This window comes from Brachycentrus maculatus, unplaced genomic scaffold, assembly GCF_059751285.1.
Source record: "Brachycentrus maculatus isolate JH-2025_06_01 unplaced genomic scaffold, ASM5975128v1 h1tg000494l, whole genome shotgun sequence".
NCBI classification, from domain to species: domain Eukaryota; kingdom Metazoa; phylum Arthropoda; class Insecta; order Trichoptera; family Brachycentridae; genus Brachycentrus; species Brachycentrus maculatus.
Window position 1 is genome coordinate 328,046 of NW_028281241.1, and position 18,555 is coordinate 346,600.

Sequence of the window (18,555 nt, forward strand, 5' to 3'; positions counted from 1 at the left end):
ATTTTTTTATGTATGAAAACGGTTTTTTCTGCATCAGTTCAAGTACCCTATGGAATCAATTCCAAATTCAGACAATTAGAAATTAATCTGATTGAAACATCATCTTAATTGTTTTAATTGTATTTTTTTATTATCTATATTTATCTTTCTCCGTACTTAAGTATGTTAAAGTAACTAAATATTGCAAGCATGATTTTTTATATTATCATAAATTGGTTAGGGAGCTTCATTACGCAGTTTAGTAGACGTCTAACGATAAAACTGATGTTGCAGGTTCTTAGATTTATTTACTTCTTCTTTCTCTTTCTTTATTTTGTACTAAAATTGACACCTATTGTGGTGGAGTGGACCCTTTCCTTTTCATTCGAAAAAAAACTTACAAATAAGGGATATCAGTCTTGTATTTTTGGATATAATTCCAAAGGGAAGTCAGTAAGTTAACTACATATGTAGTGTAGATAACTTGAGCTGAACTTTTATTAGGCAACATTTCATTTGTTTTCCGACAGTACGGATTCACAACCGGTTTCGAAATGCCAAAGTCGTTGTAAATAAACAAATGTAAAGTTAAAGTTTTCTGTACTTTTAACGCTTTATTTATCCATCGTAGTCAACCGTCTGATACCATCCTTCCTACTTAGAATCTAACACACCTAACAGTTTATTTTTTATTCATGTTGTTAATAACATATTTGTAAAAGTACATAAGTAAAATGAAACATGAGCATCAAATAAGTCTTTAATAAGTGTTAATTTTGAATTTGGGTCATTTTTATGTAACATCATTATGCTCTATGCGCTGAGCTTAAATTTATTAGAAATTTGTGTGTAATTAAAATATTGTTGAATTTACGTTTTTCTCCAAATTCTTTGAGTCAAATATATTATTGAAATATTTTTTTGTGCCTTCACTCGTTTGTGTGTCATTTTGGATAATCTCTTTGTTCTCAAATAAATTTACAAAAATAAAAGATGAAATAATTAATTTTATTCAAGTGTCTATTATATTTCGTAGTAGAAATAAGTTGTTGACATCAAACATTCTATTTTCGTTTAAAATATGCTTTTAGACTGTTTGATTTGGCATCAAGACAAATGGATGTTTGTTATTATTTTTCGAAAAATGAGAGTGTTGCTTTGTAAATTTAAATTTGATACAACATCAAAAAGGAAACACAATAACCAAAAGTCCATCCACCATTCTTTAAACTAAGAAACCGATATTTTAATTGAAACTAAATACTTTGTTTACGATTGACGCGCCGAATTTTTTATTGTAAAAAACCTGATTTCAAGCGAAGAAAATAATAAATTTTACGATTTGAAGAAAAATATATTATGTTTCATAAAGTCTGTACGTTTCTTGTTTGAATGTCAAATATCCAAAGGCGAATATCTGAATTGATTCATAAATATGTTGTATATTTTGTTATATTTTATTAGACCCGCTGGTAGGGTGGCTTGGGCGATGTTTCTTTCTGAGCGCCATCTTAACATGTGTAAGATGTGCTGAATTCGGCCATTTTAGCTGTATAACGACAAAAAACCGTATTCAAAACAGTTTTTGTCTTTAAAAATGGTGACAAAGGCACCCCCACCAATTAGTTATACAATGCACATGTTCAAAACCAAATCATTTTTTAAGAGTGTACTTTATTAGTATTAATAAGGCAGCGATATTCTTTCGATGTAAAAATTATGTTTTGAAGTTTTTTTTCCATGTTTCTGATTGAATTAACAAAAGAAGCGTTAACATTCATTACTTGGAAAATATATTAAGAGAAGTAAAATATTGACGTCTAGCCCAATTTTAGTTATGGGTTACGAATAAAATTGTTAAAATAACATAAAACCGTTTTAAACAATATTATGCTGATGTCCAGTAGGCTTTGAATATATTTCGAGTAGATTCATTGATGTATAAAGAATATTGGAAAATTTCCCATGTAAGTACTTAAATAAAAAAAAGGTAGCATTAATTTAACTTTTAATGTTAACGGAATTCCAGAAGAATAATCCAGTTTCTCTGTTCGTAAGCAAATGTCACATTGGTTAAACTTTTCAGGTGGACTACACTCTGTTTAACAACACGTATGAAGTGGATACTCCCTTGTGTAGCGCGAGACAACTAGACGAGTTGAAAGCAACAATGAGCGCTCCAAGTAGACTCGGTGACAATATTTTTTTTATTTTGACAGTCCTTCTTTTTCCATGTAATGAGAGTTATATGTATGTCTTTATTTCGCATTGATTTTTAACATTTCCGGGAGTATGGACGTAAATAAACGTCCGAGTCCATCTGTCAGTTGGTATGATGTAACTTGTATAGGAATGACATATGTGGATATTTGTATGTAATTTTGTAGTAAAACAAAACCTAGAGATGGTGAGATTTATTTTTATTATTTTTACATAATTTATGTCTTCATAAAACACAGATTTCGTAGAGAAGAATTTTTTCCTCTTCTTAGAGAATATCGGACATGAATTTTCGGAAAGGTTTATCGCAATTTTTATACCAGAAAATTGTCCCCACCCCCATTATAAGTTTTAAAAATAACATAAACAAGTTGTGTCATATTTTATTTGGGGATATTGTAACAATAAACTTTACAAGGCTAAAATATCAGCGTAATTGATGCCAAAATAAAGTTGACCGAAAAATCATGTTTTCCAACAAAAATATGGTTAACAACCGTCTATTTAAATAAACGGTTTAAACCGTTTGTCATCATTGAATTTTTCAAATATTCTAAAATTTCAGCAAGGAAGATTTTGTTTTAAAAAGAGAAATATTTGAGTTTTCGTTTTGTAAAAAATACTTGTATTTCATACTACATATTTCTGTGAGCCTAAGAGGCTCATTTATCAAATTGTGATAAGAGTATGTAGGCTCAAACCCAGAAAATCTTACTCATGAATCCGAGTCACTAACCACGGGACTACAACCCGACACATATTGGAATATTTTGCATATTTTTTTACAATTTTTGCCTTCGGCAGATTTTTTGCTAGTGATTTTTTTAAAACTAAATAGTACGTTCCTGGTCGTCAATGAAAAATGTTTATTTTTCCTTATATTTCATTGTTCATAATTCTCCCTTTAGATCGCCTCGCTGTCAGTTCTACCATTCCAGTACACCTGGGTCCCTCTCCTTCTAACGACACCCTGGACTCATGTTCAGTAGACTCCATGTCGCTGGACGAACACATAGAAATTAAGATACCGGAATCTAGAATAGAAGAGAACCGCAGAATGCTGGAAGCCCAGAGCCAGGTGCCAATGCGGCATCAGAACGGTGATATAAATCACGAAGAGAAGATCCACGAAGAGGAGGAGCATAATGGAATATTGGTGAATGGAAATCATCACGAGTATCACGCTCATCACCACGAGAATCATCGTCACCAAAATGGCGGCCAGCATCACAACTTGCCCCGGCATGGGTCCGATCACCATTTGCTGCAAAACCTTAATCGTCACGGGTCTGAACAGCATTTAATTCACAATGGTCTCGTTCACAATGGGACTAATGGAACCAACGGCACACACAATCATGTTAGGATGTACAGGTTCGTCAATCATTTAATTTTTGCTATTTCACCACTTCAAAGTAATTTCGAGTGAGTGAAGAAAGAATTCCTCTAACCCTTATCCGCATCCAATGATGCATAGGGCACTGTATCATATAAAACCAGTGTTATCTAGATCATTAATTAACACAGGTAGCCGAGCGTGCTGACCATTACACTACGGAAGCGGACAAAGTATCACAAAGTGGCGGAAAAAAGAATAGTAAAACAAATTTATGAGGCGAATGTGGTTGGTAATAAAAACAGAGGTAGACCGAGGAAAACTTGGCAGGATTAAGTATTTCAAATACTTGAAAGCGGTCGGGTCATGAGTCGAAATAATCAGCGGGTATGTATGAGGAGATGTATGAACGTGGAAGAGGTGATGATTGTTTGCAAAGACAGATTGGTGTGGCGTTCTATTCTCTCTGCCCACTTCTACGGAGAAGTGGCGTGATGATCAGTTATATAGTTATATCTTATTTTATCTTCATTTTTAACGAGCATTTTCAAATTTTAGTGACTTTAAACTAAAGGTAAACTTTTGAAAAGGTTAATTTAAACTACACTCTGTGTTTTTTTAAATTATGTATACTTTTAATTCGCACATCGTTTAACATTTAATTGCACAATTAAAGTATTATTTCAAAGAAATTAAAACCCTCAAGTTAACGAATATGTGAGATATTTGCGAATAATTGTCAATGAAAAATCTATGGTTTTAAATAATGATATTAAAACTCCATTTTGAAGTCCCCAAAACACTTTTTTCATAGGGTTAATTTAACTATCAAGAAAAAACTAATGTTTTGTTGATTACTTCAAGAAGGTATCGTGAATTGAAATACTGTCGATACCCAAATAAAACGGTTAATTACTATTTTAATCATTATTTTTAATTTCCTTTATCAATACTAGTTAGTAACAAAGCATGCTAATGTTAATGCGATAATTCTGATAATACTGAAACTTGACCGCAAATCACTGTTTCTGATTGTGGTTATCGCTTTATAAAAGCGTCAAGGAATGTAAACGAAGCTGACTATTATTGATACAAACATGGACACATTGATGTAAAAAAGCATATTTTAGGGTAAGAGAAAGCCTTCTGCATATTTTTGCGTTGCTTTGATAGATTTTTTTACTAGCGGAAATCTTTATTTCAAACTAAAAAGTGCGTCTCTGGTCGTCAATAAAAAAAGATTTATATTACTAAAACGCAATTTATGTTACTAAAAAAGTAGTAGAAAGGTTGTTTTTGTGCAAAATGTTAATTTATATTATCAATAGAGGTAATTCAATTCAGTACCTACTCGCTTAAGTAGTACCCACACAAATATTTTTTTTAATTCAACACTTCATGTACAAACTATTTACATTACTATTACTATTAAGTAGCATATTTTTTGCAAATTTAATTTAAATAATTAAAAATATTACAGTACATATATAATTAACCTGCCTGTTATGAATTGTTCATAATATGAAACCACAGAAGTAATTTTTATATGTATCTTTTTTTTTGTTTTAAAGTTGATCCCCATTTATTTATCAAATAAATGCAAATAGTTTTCTACTCAAAATCCAAGTTAACTTTTTTTAATGCAATACCTTATTCATTTAATATTATTAACACACATCCGCTATCATTAAACATATAAACCAAATATGCTACAAATCCTTGTACATAATAGGCAAGGAGATTTTTCTCAGGCTTATTAATAATTACATAAAAAATAAAATATTTTAAAAATATCCTTGCATTGTTTTAATTTCAGAACACCAAGCGGTCATCTATCGCCACAGATTCACACGGAATCTCCATCGTTAAAGATTTCCATAGATGATTACCGGAGAACAGAAAACCAAACCCCGCCAGACTTCGTATAGCAGCGCCACCTGCCGCCGTCGCGCAGAACCTCCAAAGCGGTAGGTGCATCATTTTCTTTGTAATGTTTACGCATTTCCCCGCCGCTTGAGTGGCGCTAATGTATACCTCCGAATAGGTGCGTATTTTGTTGAATTCTTTTTTTGAATAGTGACAGTTTTTTTTAATGTTAAGTCTGTCCTTTTTTTTTATTCAAGGAAAAGTTATTTTTGTAAAGCTTGTAACAAGTTTTGTCCTAATTTTTCTATCTAGAGTATGTACCATACATTAAACCTCCTAGATTTTTACATACGGGGTATTAAAAAATACAAAATAGATAGGAAGAGGTTATCAATTATGATTACAATTATATGTTGTACTTTCAGAAAGATTTTAGATTTTAGAATTATATTTTATAATTAAAGAAAGAGATTTTTAAAATAAATTTTAAAGCCCAGCATTCGTTAAGTCACAACTTAATGTTCTCTAAATCCAGGTAACATTTTACGTAATAGATTTTTTCTTAAAATGCCCTTTTTGCATTGAAAAAATGAGTTTTAAATAAAAATAATAACGGTTTTGAATAGAAAAGATTTATTGAAAGGTTAGCAGCTAAAAATGCTTTAAAAAAATTCTCAATATATTTAAAAAAAATCTAGCTTTAAAAAAATCGGGCGTGAGTAGACATGTGACCTCTCTGGTGGTCTCCGATGGAATGAATGAACCCTTAATGCCACGCTACAAAAGAATGGTTTAATTCCTGGTCCACCTAATATAATGGATTAACTTTATCAACAACAACAAAAAATCCCTGCAGAAATAGTATCAATCCTTTATAATCTAATTTATATCTTTTTTATTAGGTATAAAAAGATTCCTTTCAACCTTTGTATCTGAAAATAATATTTCAAATACGTATTTATACAGATAAATAATTTTAACCTTGCGTATTTGTTTATTGAATTGAATGCTTGGACCCGATTGAAGCGGATATATTTATATCAATAGTTTTATATGCTTAGCTACACGCTACAAGATATACGATATGCATAATGCTTACTATGTGTATTATCTAACGTCGTTATACCAACATATGTACGAGCATATTCTCATATGTTAACGTCAGCAACATTATTCTATTGAATAATGACCGTTTGCTGTATGCAAATTAGACGTTACATTTGCAGTCTTTTACGAACAAAAGGAGAGTCTACAACTTCCCACCATTTGAACTAGTTTAAAGTACTAACCTGCACACAATTATTTCTTAACTTCTCATATATGTATAAGGATTACATTTGACTCTAAAAGGAATTCTCAATTCTTATGTAACCTCTACCCTACTTAAGGCCTAGTATTCGATAGACGTAATAAAACATTTTAAACACCGTTTTCGTATTGAAAAAAAACCTTTTTCTTCGAATTAAATATATGGGTCTGAAAAGACAACAATTATTGAATGGTTAAGAGTTATAAAAAATATAGTAATATATTTTTTCAATGTATATTCTAAAAAACAATATGTATTTTTTTTAATGAGCGTTATCTGAGGACCGGCTGTATGCGTTGCTAGAAGGTAACTGAGTTTTATTATTGCGAATTTGGCCTTAATACTTTTCTAAATCCATTAGAATGTTATCAATAGTGGGCAAATTTAAGTTTTTTACTTAATGCTTTTTGATTTTTTTGAAATTTAGTTTGAGTTTAGTTCAATTCTTCGGTATACTCGTATACTGTTGGTGCATTCAGAAACCTTTTTATTTTATTATCGCTTACGTGAACTGACATTTAAAAACATTTTTAAAATTATATAAAAGAAAATTATTCATGACATGCAATCAAATACGATGCGGCCGAATGACGCGATCTATTTCAGATCTTACCACCTCCATCAACCATTTTTAAATAGCTCTTTCATATTAAGTTTCTATTTTTAATGAATTTATGGATAATGGAAACAGGTTGATAATGGATAATGGAAACAGGAAACAGGATAACTTTATTGCAAAATAATCGAAGTTCTTTAGACCGAAAGGGGTATGTGTAAGGTTTTGTTCGGTGTGTTTGGTTGTACAACTTTATTGCATTATAATCATATATCATAGAGTCTCCCTCCGTAGTGTAATGGTCAGCACGCTCGGCTATCGTACTGGAGATCACGGGTTCGATTCTCAAGGGGGTCAAATAAATATGAGTGATTGTTTCACTCTGATATTTATTCAATATATTACCCTGGACTGGTTGCTGAAGAGTAGGGCTGATAACCTTTCCTTAATGTGATAACGATCAAGATAACACTGCATTTTTATGATGCAGTACCCTATGCACCATCAGGTGCGGATAGGGGCCAAAAAAGTCACATTCATTCCGATAATTTTTATAAACAATTTGTTATTAACAACATTTTAAGTGTGTTCAAATACTTGTTCAAAAATCGGGATTATCTCCAATTATATGAGTAATTTTTCATATTATTTTTTTGACATCTCAACATAGATGAAGAAAATATGGAAGTCTGGGCATTTACATGTAAATCTTCCGGAAGGTTGAACATTTTTAAAATGTAAAAACTTCCATATTCTTCTTTATCTATGTTGAGATGACAAAAAACAATAATTTGTTTTAAACTAGGGTACTTATTACTTGGTGGCAATATCTTCAAACCTACTTTGAGAATTGAGAGTGGTCAAGTATAATGTAAAACAGCACATTTAAGATAATTTGAGTCCAAATTGTTAGCGCAACGTGTCTCGATGTCTCGTTAGATAATGTATGCATCGGTTAAACAAAACATGATACTATAATAATATGATGCGACCGCAGGATGTGAGGAGATGGAATAATGGGGCAGGACTGTCGGAGTGTCGAACAAGGTAGTGCGGTGTGAAAATTATACCTAATTTCTTGTGCCATGGTCGTCTCAATATCCGCACCCGACCAATGTCAATCGACGGTTCTTCACTATGTACTAACATTTAGTACTTACCCCCATATTGACAGTCAGTGGAGATTTGTTGATTAGAGTTCATGGATTGGATGAGATCCAATTCCAAAAAAAGTAACAAATGTTACCACCCCGTTCTCATTCATTATTTAAAAAAATACCTTGTATAAGTCTTTGGCTTATTCTGTACTCCTGGGTGAAAATTAAAATAAATTAGATTCAAGTTGACATTTCTTGGTGGAACTGCATTTTATATAAAAAAATAACAATCATACTATTTTTTATCCATTTTTATTTTATTGCCCGGTGACCGGGTTTTATCGTTACTGACGTCATCAGTCTTAAATTAATTTTCAATGTTAATTCATGTTGAAAGAAAAATATTCCAAAAAAAAATATAAAATCATAGTTTCTAACCCCTGCCTGCCTTGATATGTATGTAACATAGAATTTTGTCTAGCTTCCCACCAGTCTGATGACGTCGGTAACGTAAACCCGGCTACTGGACAAATTAAATAAACATATTCGAATATCACTATTTTTCAATTTTGTTGTATTTTTATGTATTATTAATTAATTAATTGTTGAATATTTGAGATACCTCAAATATTCAACAATTAATTACAACGAAATCTCAAAAGTGTAATTTTGATAATTTTGTGTCATTATGTACCAGCTGGTATGACACATAATGACATTATTTTGTAAAATAACAATACTTCTGAATGTATCTCCAGTTTCATACAAAACTCAAATCGAATGAGGATGAAATAAATTAAAAAATAGGCTTTTTAATCAATTTGCATATTGTTAAACTTATTTTCAGTGAATAACAATAAAATAATATTTAAGAGAATTACAGTGGATAACACACTAAGGAATCAACGAGTATTTGAAATAGTCAAATTAATGTTACGAAAAACAACAATTAGTTTAAATGTTTAAACTCGAGGAATTTAATCATGATTACATTAATTCAATAACAATAAAAAATGCAATAGTAACGAAATAGTATAATTTGAACGACTAACCTGAAATATTCTAAAAAGTTTAAAAATAGCGGAAGCACTTGACGTGTGGGTGTTGAAATATTTCAGCTGTCATATTTACGGATGGGAACGGCTGAACTACCTTTGTATGATTTTATTATCTCTGGTTATCTCAAAAATTTAGTACAATGTTTGAATATACGCGTAAAGTGACTCGATTATTTAACGTGCATTTAGACAGGAAGACGCACGACGATAACACGAACTTCGTAATTAATTTAATTATCACATCCTACGAGTAATGTCATAGTATGTGATATTTGAATCGTATCGCAAAAATTTACCTACTGATCTGTTCCCGATTAAATTATGATATTATTTTTACATATCCGTACTTTTTATGCGAATTTCCGGAATATCTACACACTATTTTTGTGTTATATTGTTAGTTGATCAGACCACTGGCAATAAACATGCGAACAGTATTATAACGAATAAATCTGTTGTATGAGGAGATAGAGGCGAAAATAAAAAGTCAATTCCAGTTATATTGGAGCATATGAAATAATAATGATTTTTAAATCTTAAGGTATATCTCAAAATTATATCTTAAAAGGTGCAAAATAAACTAAATTTTAATTGATTTAAATTAATTTCAGTAAATATGATATTCATAATATACCTATTCGTATATCACTTATTGCTAGAACAATATTTCAACCCGAAACACGAAGCTTTATAACTTTTATTATGTCACTACGCTATTTCAAAATAATTTGATATGATATGAGTAATTACAATATCAGCTTAGTACAAAACTATGGCTTTCTTTAATAACTTAATTAAAAAATTTCAAATCTTGATATATCATTGACAATTTTTTCCGAATTTTAACTATAAGTATGATAAAATATAATTCATAATTCAAATCAGAAAAGCGTTTTATAATAATAAGGTATATCTCTAAATTATATCTTAAAAGGTACAAATCAAATTAAATTTTAACTGATTTATAGTTATTTGTGTCATATAAATGTTATATCGTCGACATTTTTTTCCCGAAAATTAGCATTGAGTAGATATAATAAAATATATGACATTCAGAAAAGCATAATTTATCATCATTTTACTCATCCTAAATAAATATTTTATGTGTCCATAATTTGTAAATCTTTAAATTAGGATTTGATGTTAATGTTAAAATGTTTCATAATGTTTTGTGATTAAATATACTTTATTATTATTATTTTTTGGAAGCCAATTTCGGCCTATATAAGCAATCTTGAGTTAGTATTTTATGAAAAAATGGCGCTATTTAAAATATCAAAATTATCTAAAAATATTATTAATATTTCTCGAACGATTTATCGTATTTCCGATTTTCTTTATTCATGCAAGAGTTTTTATTTTAAATATATTTTTATTTGGTTGACTTTAGTTGAGTTGACATTTATGCATTGAAGTTATTGCAGTCTGAAACTATTCTACAATAGATTTTTTTTTAAATTGTGGACTTCAAGTTTTCTTTAAAGCGAAGTGAAGTATTAACCACGAAAAATTTATACTTTTTATGTTTGTGTTTCGTCACATTGTTGACGCAGACATCGCTTGTCAGACTGGCACCTCGGTGAATTGCTCGACAAACATTTTTACTACTAGACCTATCAAGATAAAACACATAAATTTAAGCATGTTTGTCAATGAAATTCTGGCGATGCGTTTTTCACAAATTCACATAGCTTGGTTGGTAGATAGCCATTTTTACTACATATTTACATTTTTGATAAGGTTTCCTAAAAAAACGCGGTTGAAATTTATTATGATCACATGAATTTATTAAATTGCCTGTACTTTCGATTCAGCTTTAATTTGATTTAATTTTTTTAAACTTAAATTGGAAGATTTGAAAATTGGTTTAATTTTCCGTACTCTTTCCGCAGTGCGTTCGCTGCACAGGACGCGAAGACTCCACTTTCCACAACCAGATTATACGAGCAAGTACCTACCTAGATAATATTTTCCATGCATACTTCATACCGCTGTTCATTTGCTCCATTGTTTAGGAAGGTTACCCCACTTCCTGTCATTTGGAGTAGCCACCGTTCAAACGGACGCTGAACGTTTTATAGTCAATACGGTTTAAAAAGGGCATCGCAATAATTTTATCGGGGAATGACGAAATTAATTTACAAATTGCAGACTTGACAAGATTACAAATGAGAAATTTGAACAAAGTAAGTTACTTACGTGAAATGGTTTGATTAACTATGAATCATTGAATCATTGCATATTTTATCTATATGTCACATTGTACCATTCATGTTAAGGGTTCCTCTCCTTCTAGGGGCTCCTTTCCTATTCTTTATCGTACTTCTCACGCTCTCTTTACTATATATCCAAATCTAACTGTAAAATAATTATGTTGAATTAGTACTAGTGCTATCTGCCTACTAATCCGAAGAGCTCGAAAAGTGACAAACCTTGTTCATAACCGAAACCCATTTTACTTGGGATTTAATATGAAATATTTAGTAATGTAAAAAATATAGATCTTATTTTACTTCACGTGAGTACGTCTCATATAATATATGGTAAACAGTGGTGTCTTCTTCTATCACTGTCTGTCCTTGTAGGCAGCTGGCATTAGCCATTATCTTTCCTGTTGGATTCCATATTAAGCTGCATCTTTTTGGACACTACTGTCCCATTATCATATGTAAAATTTTAAATTAAATTTGACAACATTTCAAATAAAACATATTTCTCTTAAGATAATGAAAATAAAATAAAACCATAACATTCTAGGTATTCTAGATGTAAGAAAAATATGATCACAAAATCAAATCAATTAATTGTGGTTGACAATAAAATAAAATGAATGCAACAATGTACACCTCGATGCATACGTTTGCGTAATCAAAATATCTTAACAATATTCCTAATAATCGTTTTCAATTCCAATCAAAAATAAGATTCAACCCCGATTTCAAGGAAAGTAGCTTAATAATGAAAGTAATATTACAAATTTAATCATTGATGCAACCTTTAAAATCACGCGTCATTATCTGTAAATCATATAAGTCGATTGATGCATAACTTGATAAATCTTATCTTAATGATTAAAATATATTTTTGATCATTTTGGCAGAATTTGGCTAAAAGTAAGTAGGTAAGTGTAAAAGTAAATACTGAAGATTACATAAAATTACATAAAATAATATTTCCTGCGTATTAATTAAAGTGATAATACGTTTCACTATCTTTATCGCGATTCATAATTACTTCTTCGTATATTTTCTTATTTGGATTTTTTTTTCGTAGTAAAAATTTAATGATTTAGTACGTCACAATCTGTGAGTATAAAGATTGCAAATCATGAGGTGGCAAATGTAAAAAAAAACGATATTACGAGCACAAAATATCGGATTAATAGAAATTTACCCGATTTCGACAAACAAGAACACAAAAAATACGATTGTGAAACTGCATGACCTATAATAATAAAATGATATACTTATGTGTTATCTAGTAGAAGCATGCAAAAATTTCTATAAGTTTAAAAGGCACACGTCCGAATGTGTTATTTATTAGTGAAATGTATTTTATTATTTTAGGAACTTTGTATACGTAGTGTTGTGAAAGGTCTTAGAAATGGAACAAAACGTCAAATTAGGAAAAAATTAAGTTTTCTGGGAGTAAAGAAAAAAAGTAATATGATTTTATTAAGTCCACAATTAGACCAAATAAAAGTAAACACATTTATTAGTTTTTTTTATTGCTTAAATTATTTCATTCAAGCGTTTTGAAATGATAAAAATAAGTTGGAGAAATATTTTTTCCATTTTTCGAGATATTCCCAGAAATTTTCTTTTACTTTAAGTCAGCGCTCTGAGATGGCATATCTAATAATTGATTATGGACTTCGCAATAAAAAAAATCAACCATCGTATACTTTGACCCTTTTCAGGAAAAGGAAGCGATAGAAAATTTCTTGGAATTAATAAGGAAAATTTCATAAAAATTACTAGCCATGAATTATCGAAATTTATCGAAATTTTATTCCAATTATACCATACATGACTTTGGGATTTTTATTTTTATTTTATTTATTTACAATTTTAAGTATAACATAATACATTTTAAACATTTATACATATGGAAAACTTTTATAATTAGATTCACTGTGCCTCTCCAAAAAAGAGACTGAGCTCTTGTGCTTGGAGAGGGACTTACACTCATGGTTTAATGTCATATAATAAATGGTATAAAAGATTTTTTTGTATATTGTTCAAGATTTATATGTAATGGGCTTTAATTTTTTTCTTAAGAATTTTTATAACTTCTATGTTTTTAATTTCTTTAGGGAGTTTATTGAAATATTTAATTCCCAAATATTTGAAGTTTTGCTAAAATTGCTTAGTGTTGCTTTTTGGAGTAGAACAATCATTTAAGAATCTCGAAGCTAACCTTTTTTTTTAAATTCAAATAGTTGTCACCCTTTAGTATTTGAAAAATTACGGTTTTTTATAAATGGTTTCTATGTTTGGGACTTAAAATTTTGTAAATAATAATTTTGTTGGATATATTTTTTTCTTCAAAATAACATGTAGGATATATTGACATGTTTCAAGTAGATTTTTTATTGATAATTAATTTTTTTACATATCAAATTGTAATGTACAACAGAACGACAAAATAGGACCTAAAAGTCCTCATATTTTCTATTATATTTAATAGAGCACCTTTAGTGTACCCCTGGAACACAGCGCCGTATTACATAAGTGTGTTCGCCCACCTCTGGCCGATCTGCTGAAATGATCATCCAACTTCTATGAGGGAATCAGCGAGGATGATTATTTAGTGTAGTGCTCTCCTGTCGGAGGATGAACCGTCCGCGGTGTTCCATATAGCAAAATAACAACGGTCGCAATATACTACAGTGTGTAACGGCCTTTCAATAATTGTTAAAATATAACAGTGACATTTGCAAATTTTCATTTCAAAAAACTTTGAAATTTTCAATGAATTCCTTTGGATTTCATTTCGTTATTGCACAAATTCATACTTCGTTTTGCAATTGTAATATCCATCACATAAAAATAATTCGTTTTATTGTAGGTTATCCAAGTACCCTTTAACACTATTCATTCATCCAAATCTCCTCATATGTGAAACATATAGAGTCCACAAACAGCCTCCAGGCTCTTCTGTCTAAGATTATTTGCAGGCATCAATTCTCAAAGCTGAGAATACGGTTGCCCTAGGCCCTTGTAAGGTGTCATATCTGCCAGCCGTATAAGATAATACGGGCGATGCAGGCGTCAAAACTATACATGTATTCGTGACATATGATTTTTATTTTCCTTTCTGGCATCGCAATGGTTGTGGAAGTCCAAATATTATTAACGAATAATCATCTTGATTTTTTCACAAAATTCAAATCTTTTTCAAGACCTAGTATTTTTTTTTATTATTTGGGAAAAGATAAACTCTAATAAAACATTGAATTGATTGGATTTTTTTTTAAACATATGCTTTCATTTAGAATAGGGTAGTATTAATATTAAAGAAAAGAGATGCTGTAATTATCTGATTAAATGACAACCTTATCAAAACGATTATGGTATCGTTTAATCTCGTCAAATATTTATATTATTTCAATCAAATTAATTAAGGTGACACAAATATAATCTTAATAAATTATTTTAATGAATTAATAATAATTTTTTCCATCCTCATTTCTTCTCGTAGGTTGTTGTAAATGTTGTGGTTTTAATACTAATGCGTTAATTAAATTGGATCTTTTTTAAATTTATTTAATAACAATTAAAAAAATATAATCTAAATTTTTAAGTACATAATTCTTTAAATTACTGAAAGTAAAAGAAATATCATTAAAAATACTACAAAGCAATCCCCTTAAGGCTTTTATAGTTATTATATTTCCATTTTCATATCACGTTCATTTTATTAAGATTAATGACATCATCTTATGAATAACATAACAATTATGTAATATAATGAAGAAAGTGTTAAGGATAATGCCAAGTATTGTATTGTACAGTAAGTCTACTAGTCCCCACACGTGGGCGTAATACTAATCACCCACTTTCATTACTCTTCTTGAACTATCAACTAATATGTCAGTCAGGATATGTTTGCAGAATGTGAAACAGTTCAGTACTATGGGACGTGATAAAAGTGAAACAGGTTCATATCTTTTTTCCTCAAAGATGTCGAAAGTTAAATGGCACATTCGTTCATAAAATAAATATTCAATGAAAAAATTCACATTTAGTTCAATCTCTTTATCCTTTAATAAATGTAATCATTTTATGATTCAAACTTGTGAAACAATTTCCATGTATAAAATGTGAAGTGATCGAAGCAACGCATTCTCAATACCTTTATAATTATATTGATTAAAGGTAATGATTAGACTTGTGTTATTGTATGAACAATAATATCTTATTTAAAAAAAACGCCTTGGGGTGCTGCACTGATATAGTGTTAAATGGCCAGTTCCGCACTTCGGGTACAAGTGTAATTCCAGGATATTAATCTGATTACTTTTAATATATAATATGTGAATAATGGAGCGAGAAAAAAATCACTTTAATCATTTCAATCTCCTCGGGAATCGTACCCGTTAACTAATTTATGGTAGCCAAAAGCACTTACCTCTACAGGCGGATATCTGAATATATATATTTATATATATAATAATAATAATAAATAATAAAACCCTTATCCGCACCCCAATGGTGCATAGGGCACTGTGTCATATAAACGCAGTGTTATCTTGATCGTTTACACATGAAGGAAAGGTGATCAGCCCTCCGCTTCAGGTACCAGTCCATGGTAATATTGAATAAATATTACAGTGAAAAAATCACTTACATTTATTTTACCCCCTTGGGAATCGAACCCGGGACCTCCAGAACGGTAGCCGAGCGTGCTGACCATTACACTACGGAGGCGGAGGCGGCTATATATATATATAAAACTTAAACGTTGCAAGCGTGAAACCATTGTGATTTTTTTGCAAGATATTACATTTCTTATTTTGGACCATGTTATATTAGAATAATTAATGATTTGTTTCGTCCATACATAACTCCTTGAGTCAATTTTATTTATCAGATTACCTCAAATTGAATGTGAGTATGTATTTTAAGCACTGTTTGTATTACTAGGTATCAGTGAGCTAATATAATCCGCTTACCTGTTATAGCAAATTACTTACTCCAATTTTATGAGATCCCAGGACCGGTGATAATTTATGTATCAGGATGCAAGAATACAAATGATTATTCTCGAATCAATCATGACATTAGCAAAGACATGTTCAACTATTTGGCATATGATGATCCATTTTCATTCACGTAAAGCTCATTTATGTTGCATTATTAAACATTCACAAAATTTTCAATGCAAATGTTCTTTATGTGCGAATTTAAAATTACTTTTGAATATCTTGTCAAAAGGAAGGCTACTCTCCCGAGAAAAGTTGTAAAATCAATACTTACATCCCTAGAGATATCAATAACAAAATTTATTTAAACGTAATTAAATCTTGTTGGGGCCCTGTGGTTAGTGTCGTTGATACCGTCAATGTTTCTAGGTTCAAGCTTACTCTATCATAATTCGATATCTTTTATAAAAAATTGGGCCCCTTAGACCTACTGTAAAATTATTTGTTAAAAATATTTATGCTCATGGTAAAAATACTAATATTTCTCTTTAGTTAAATAAAATGCACAATCTTTAAAATTTTGAGAGATTACCTATCCAATTCCTTTCGGTATTCGTGTACTGGAATAAATAATTTAGTTCTTGGCCGAGTGACCCATAGTGGGCGGAAAAGTTCCCGCCTAAATTACTATCCGCCAAATTCAGTGGATAAAAAATCCTCTATCATTAGGTACTTCAAAGATCTACAGCATTCGTATTTCCTCATTCACGCTCCTTATTAAAAACATACTTTGAATTTTTTACTCAGAACTTTGTCTAACTTTGAAGTGAATTTTCTTTAATTTAACGCGACGTATTGCAAGTCACCAAAATAGTTTTAAAAATAACAACTAAAAAATTCTTAATATATTTATTATATTAGATGTACGTTTCGTTATGTATTTACTTATTCACTGTCGTAGCGAATTTTTACAAATCAAATGAAAATCGGAAAAAATATAAACGTCATAGTTTGAATGAAAAGAAGATAAAGATTAACATAGTAAATACAAAATCAAGATTATAAGATTTACAAAAAAGTATAACATGTAATGTAATGTACTCGTAGTAAAAAAAGATAAACAAGTGAGAAACATTAGCATACAAAATATAGTAAACAAAAGAGTAATCAATTAATTATATAATCATTTAATAAATAAAGATAATTATTTTAATATAATTCTTTTATGTGACAGCTGTTTCGCTTTTGACAGTGCCAAAAAACAGTTACACGTATTTTAATGCAAAATTTGTTTATAGCAGTAAATAAAGTTGAATCCCTCTATTATATCATATAGTGAGTGCATTTTTGTAAGATAACGCGTTCTAACTATATTTAGTAGCACGTATATACCCTTAGGACATTTACATTAAAAATCAGTCAAAAAGAAGTATGATTACAAAATATTTTGTGTCTGCACCGAAAAAAACAAGGTATTATAGATGACATAAAAATATTGTAGATCTCAACAGATACGAAGCATCTTATTTTTTTTCTACATATAGTTATTATATTAAAGTACAGTCAAATCAGCTCACTGGTTCACGCAATCCTATAACAGAGCTCCAATGGATGTCTTTCAGTAGTTTATTGTTAAGTCTCTCCCTATTGGCCTGTAAATATGTACGAGTACGTCTTGGTACTCGCAGATTATCCAGGTGTACATTTACGGGGTAGGCCCTGTAACCATTATAATTGCATACCTTTTTCTTGCGCTACGTTGCTACAACTTCTTCTTCTTCTTTGGCTGGGACTGAGTCCTGTTGTTCTCGAAGTCCCTAGAATATGGATGACCAGTTATCTTTCCATCGTTTAGGTAGTCTTCCTGGGGGCCTGTTACCTTTTGCGTTGCTCTCGTTGCTACAACTAACAGTACAAAAATCTCTGATAACTTAATACACGTTCCATAAAACAGGGTTTGTTGAAAACGACGTAATTTCTCCAATGG

The 18,555-nt window shown here is 30.3% G+C and overlaps 2 protein-coding genes across 3 annotated transcripts in view; both read left to right on the forward strand.

Annotated features, from left to right (window-relative positions):
* Positions 1-5,488, forward strand: part of Irk1 (Inwardly rectifying potassium channel 1) — a 50,627-nt gene extending 45,139 nt beyond the window's left edge. For both annotated transcript variants that reach the window (XM_088272341.1, XM_088272342.1), the window contains exons 8-10: positions 2,066-2,171; positions 3,108-3,573; positions 5,352-5,488. In XM_088272341.1, the coding sequence (XP_088128467.1) occupies positions 2,066-2,171; positions 3,108-3,573; positions 5,352-5,463 (684 nt within the window). In that variant the 3' untranslated portion in view covers positions 5,464-5,488. The remainder of the gene's footprint in view (positions 1-2,065; positions 2,172-3,107; positions 3,574-5,351) is intronic.
* Positions 5,362-18,555, forward strand: part of LOC148301999 (G protein-activated inward rectifier potassium channel 3-like) — a 39,254-nt gene continuing 26,060 nt past the window's right edge. The window contains exon 1 of the mRNA XM_088272348.1: positions 5,362-5,502. Coding sequence (XP_088128474.1) covers positions 5,417-5,502 — 86 coding nt within the window. The 5' untranslated portion in view covers positions 5,362-5,416. The remainder of the gene's footprint in view (positions 5,503-18,555) is intronic.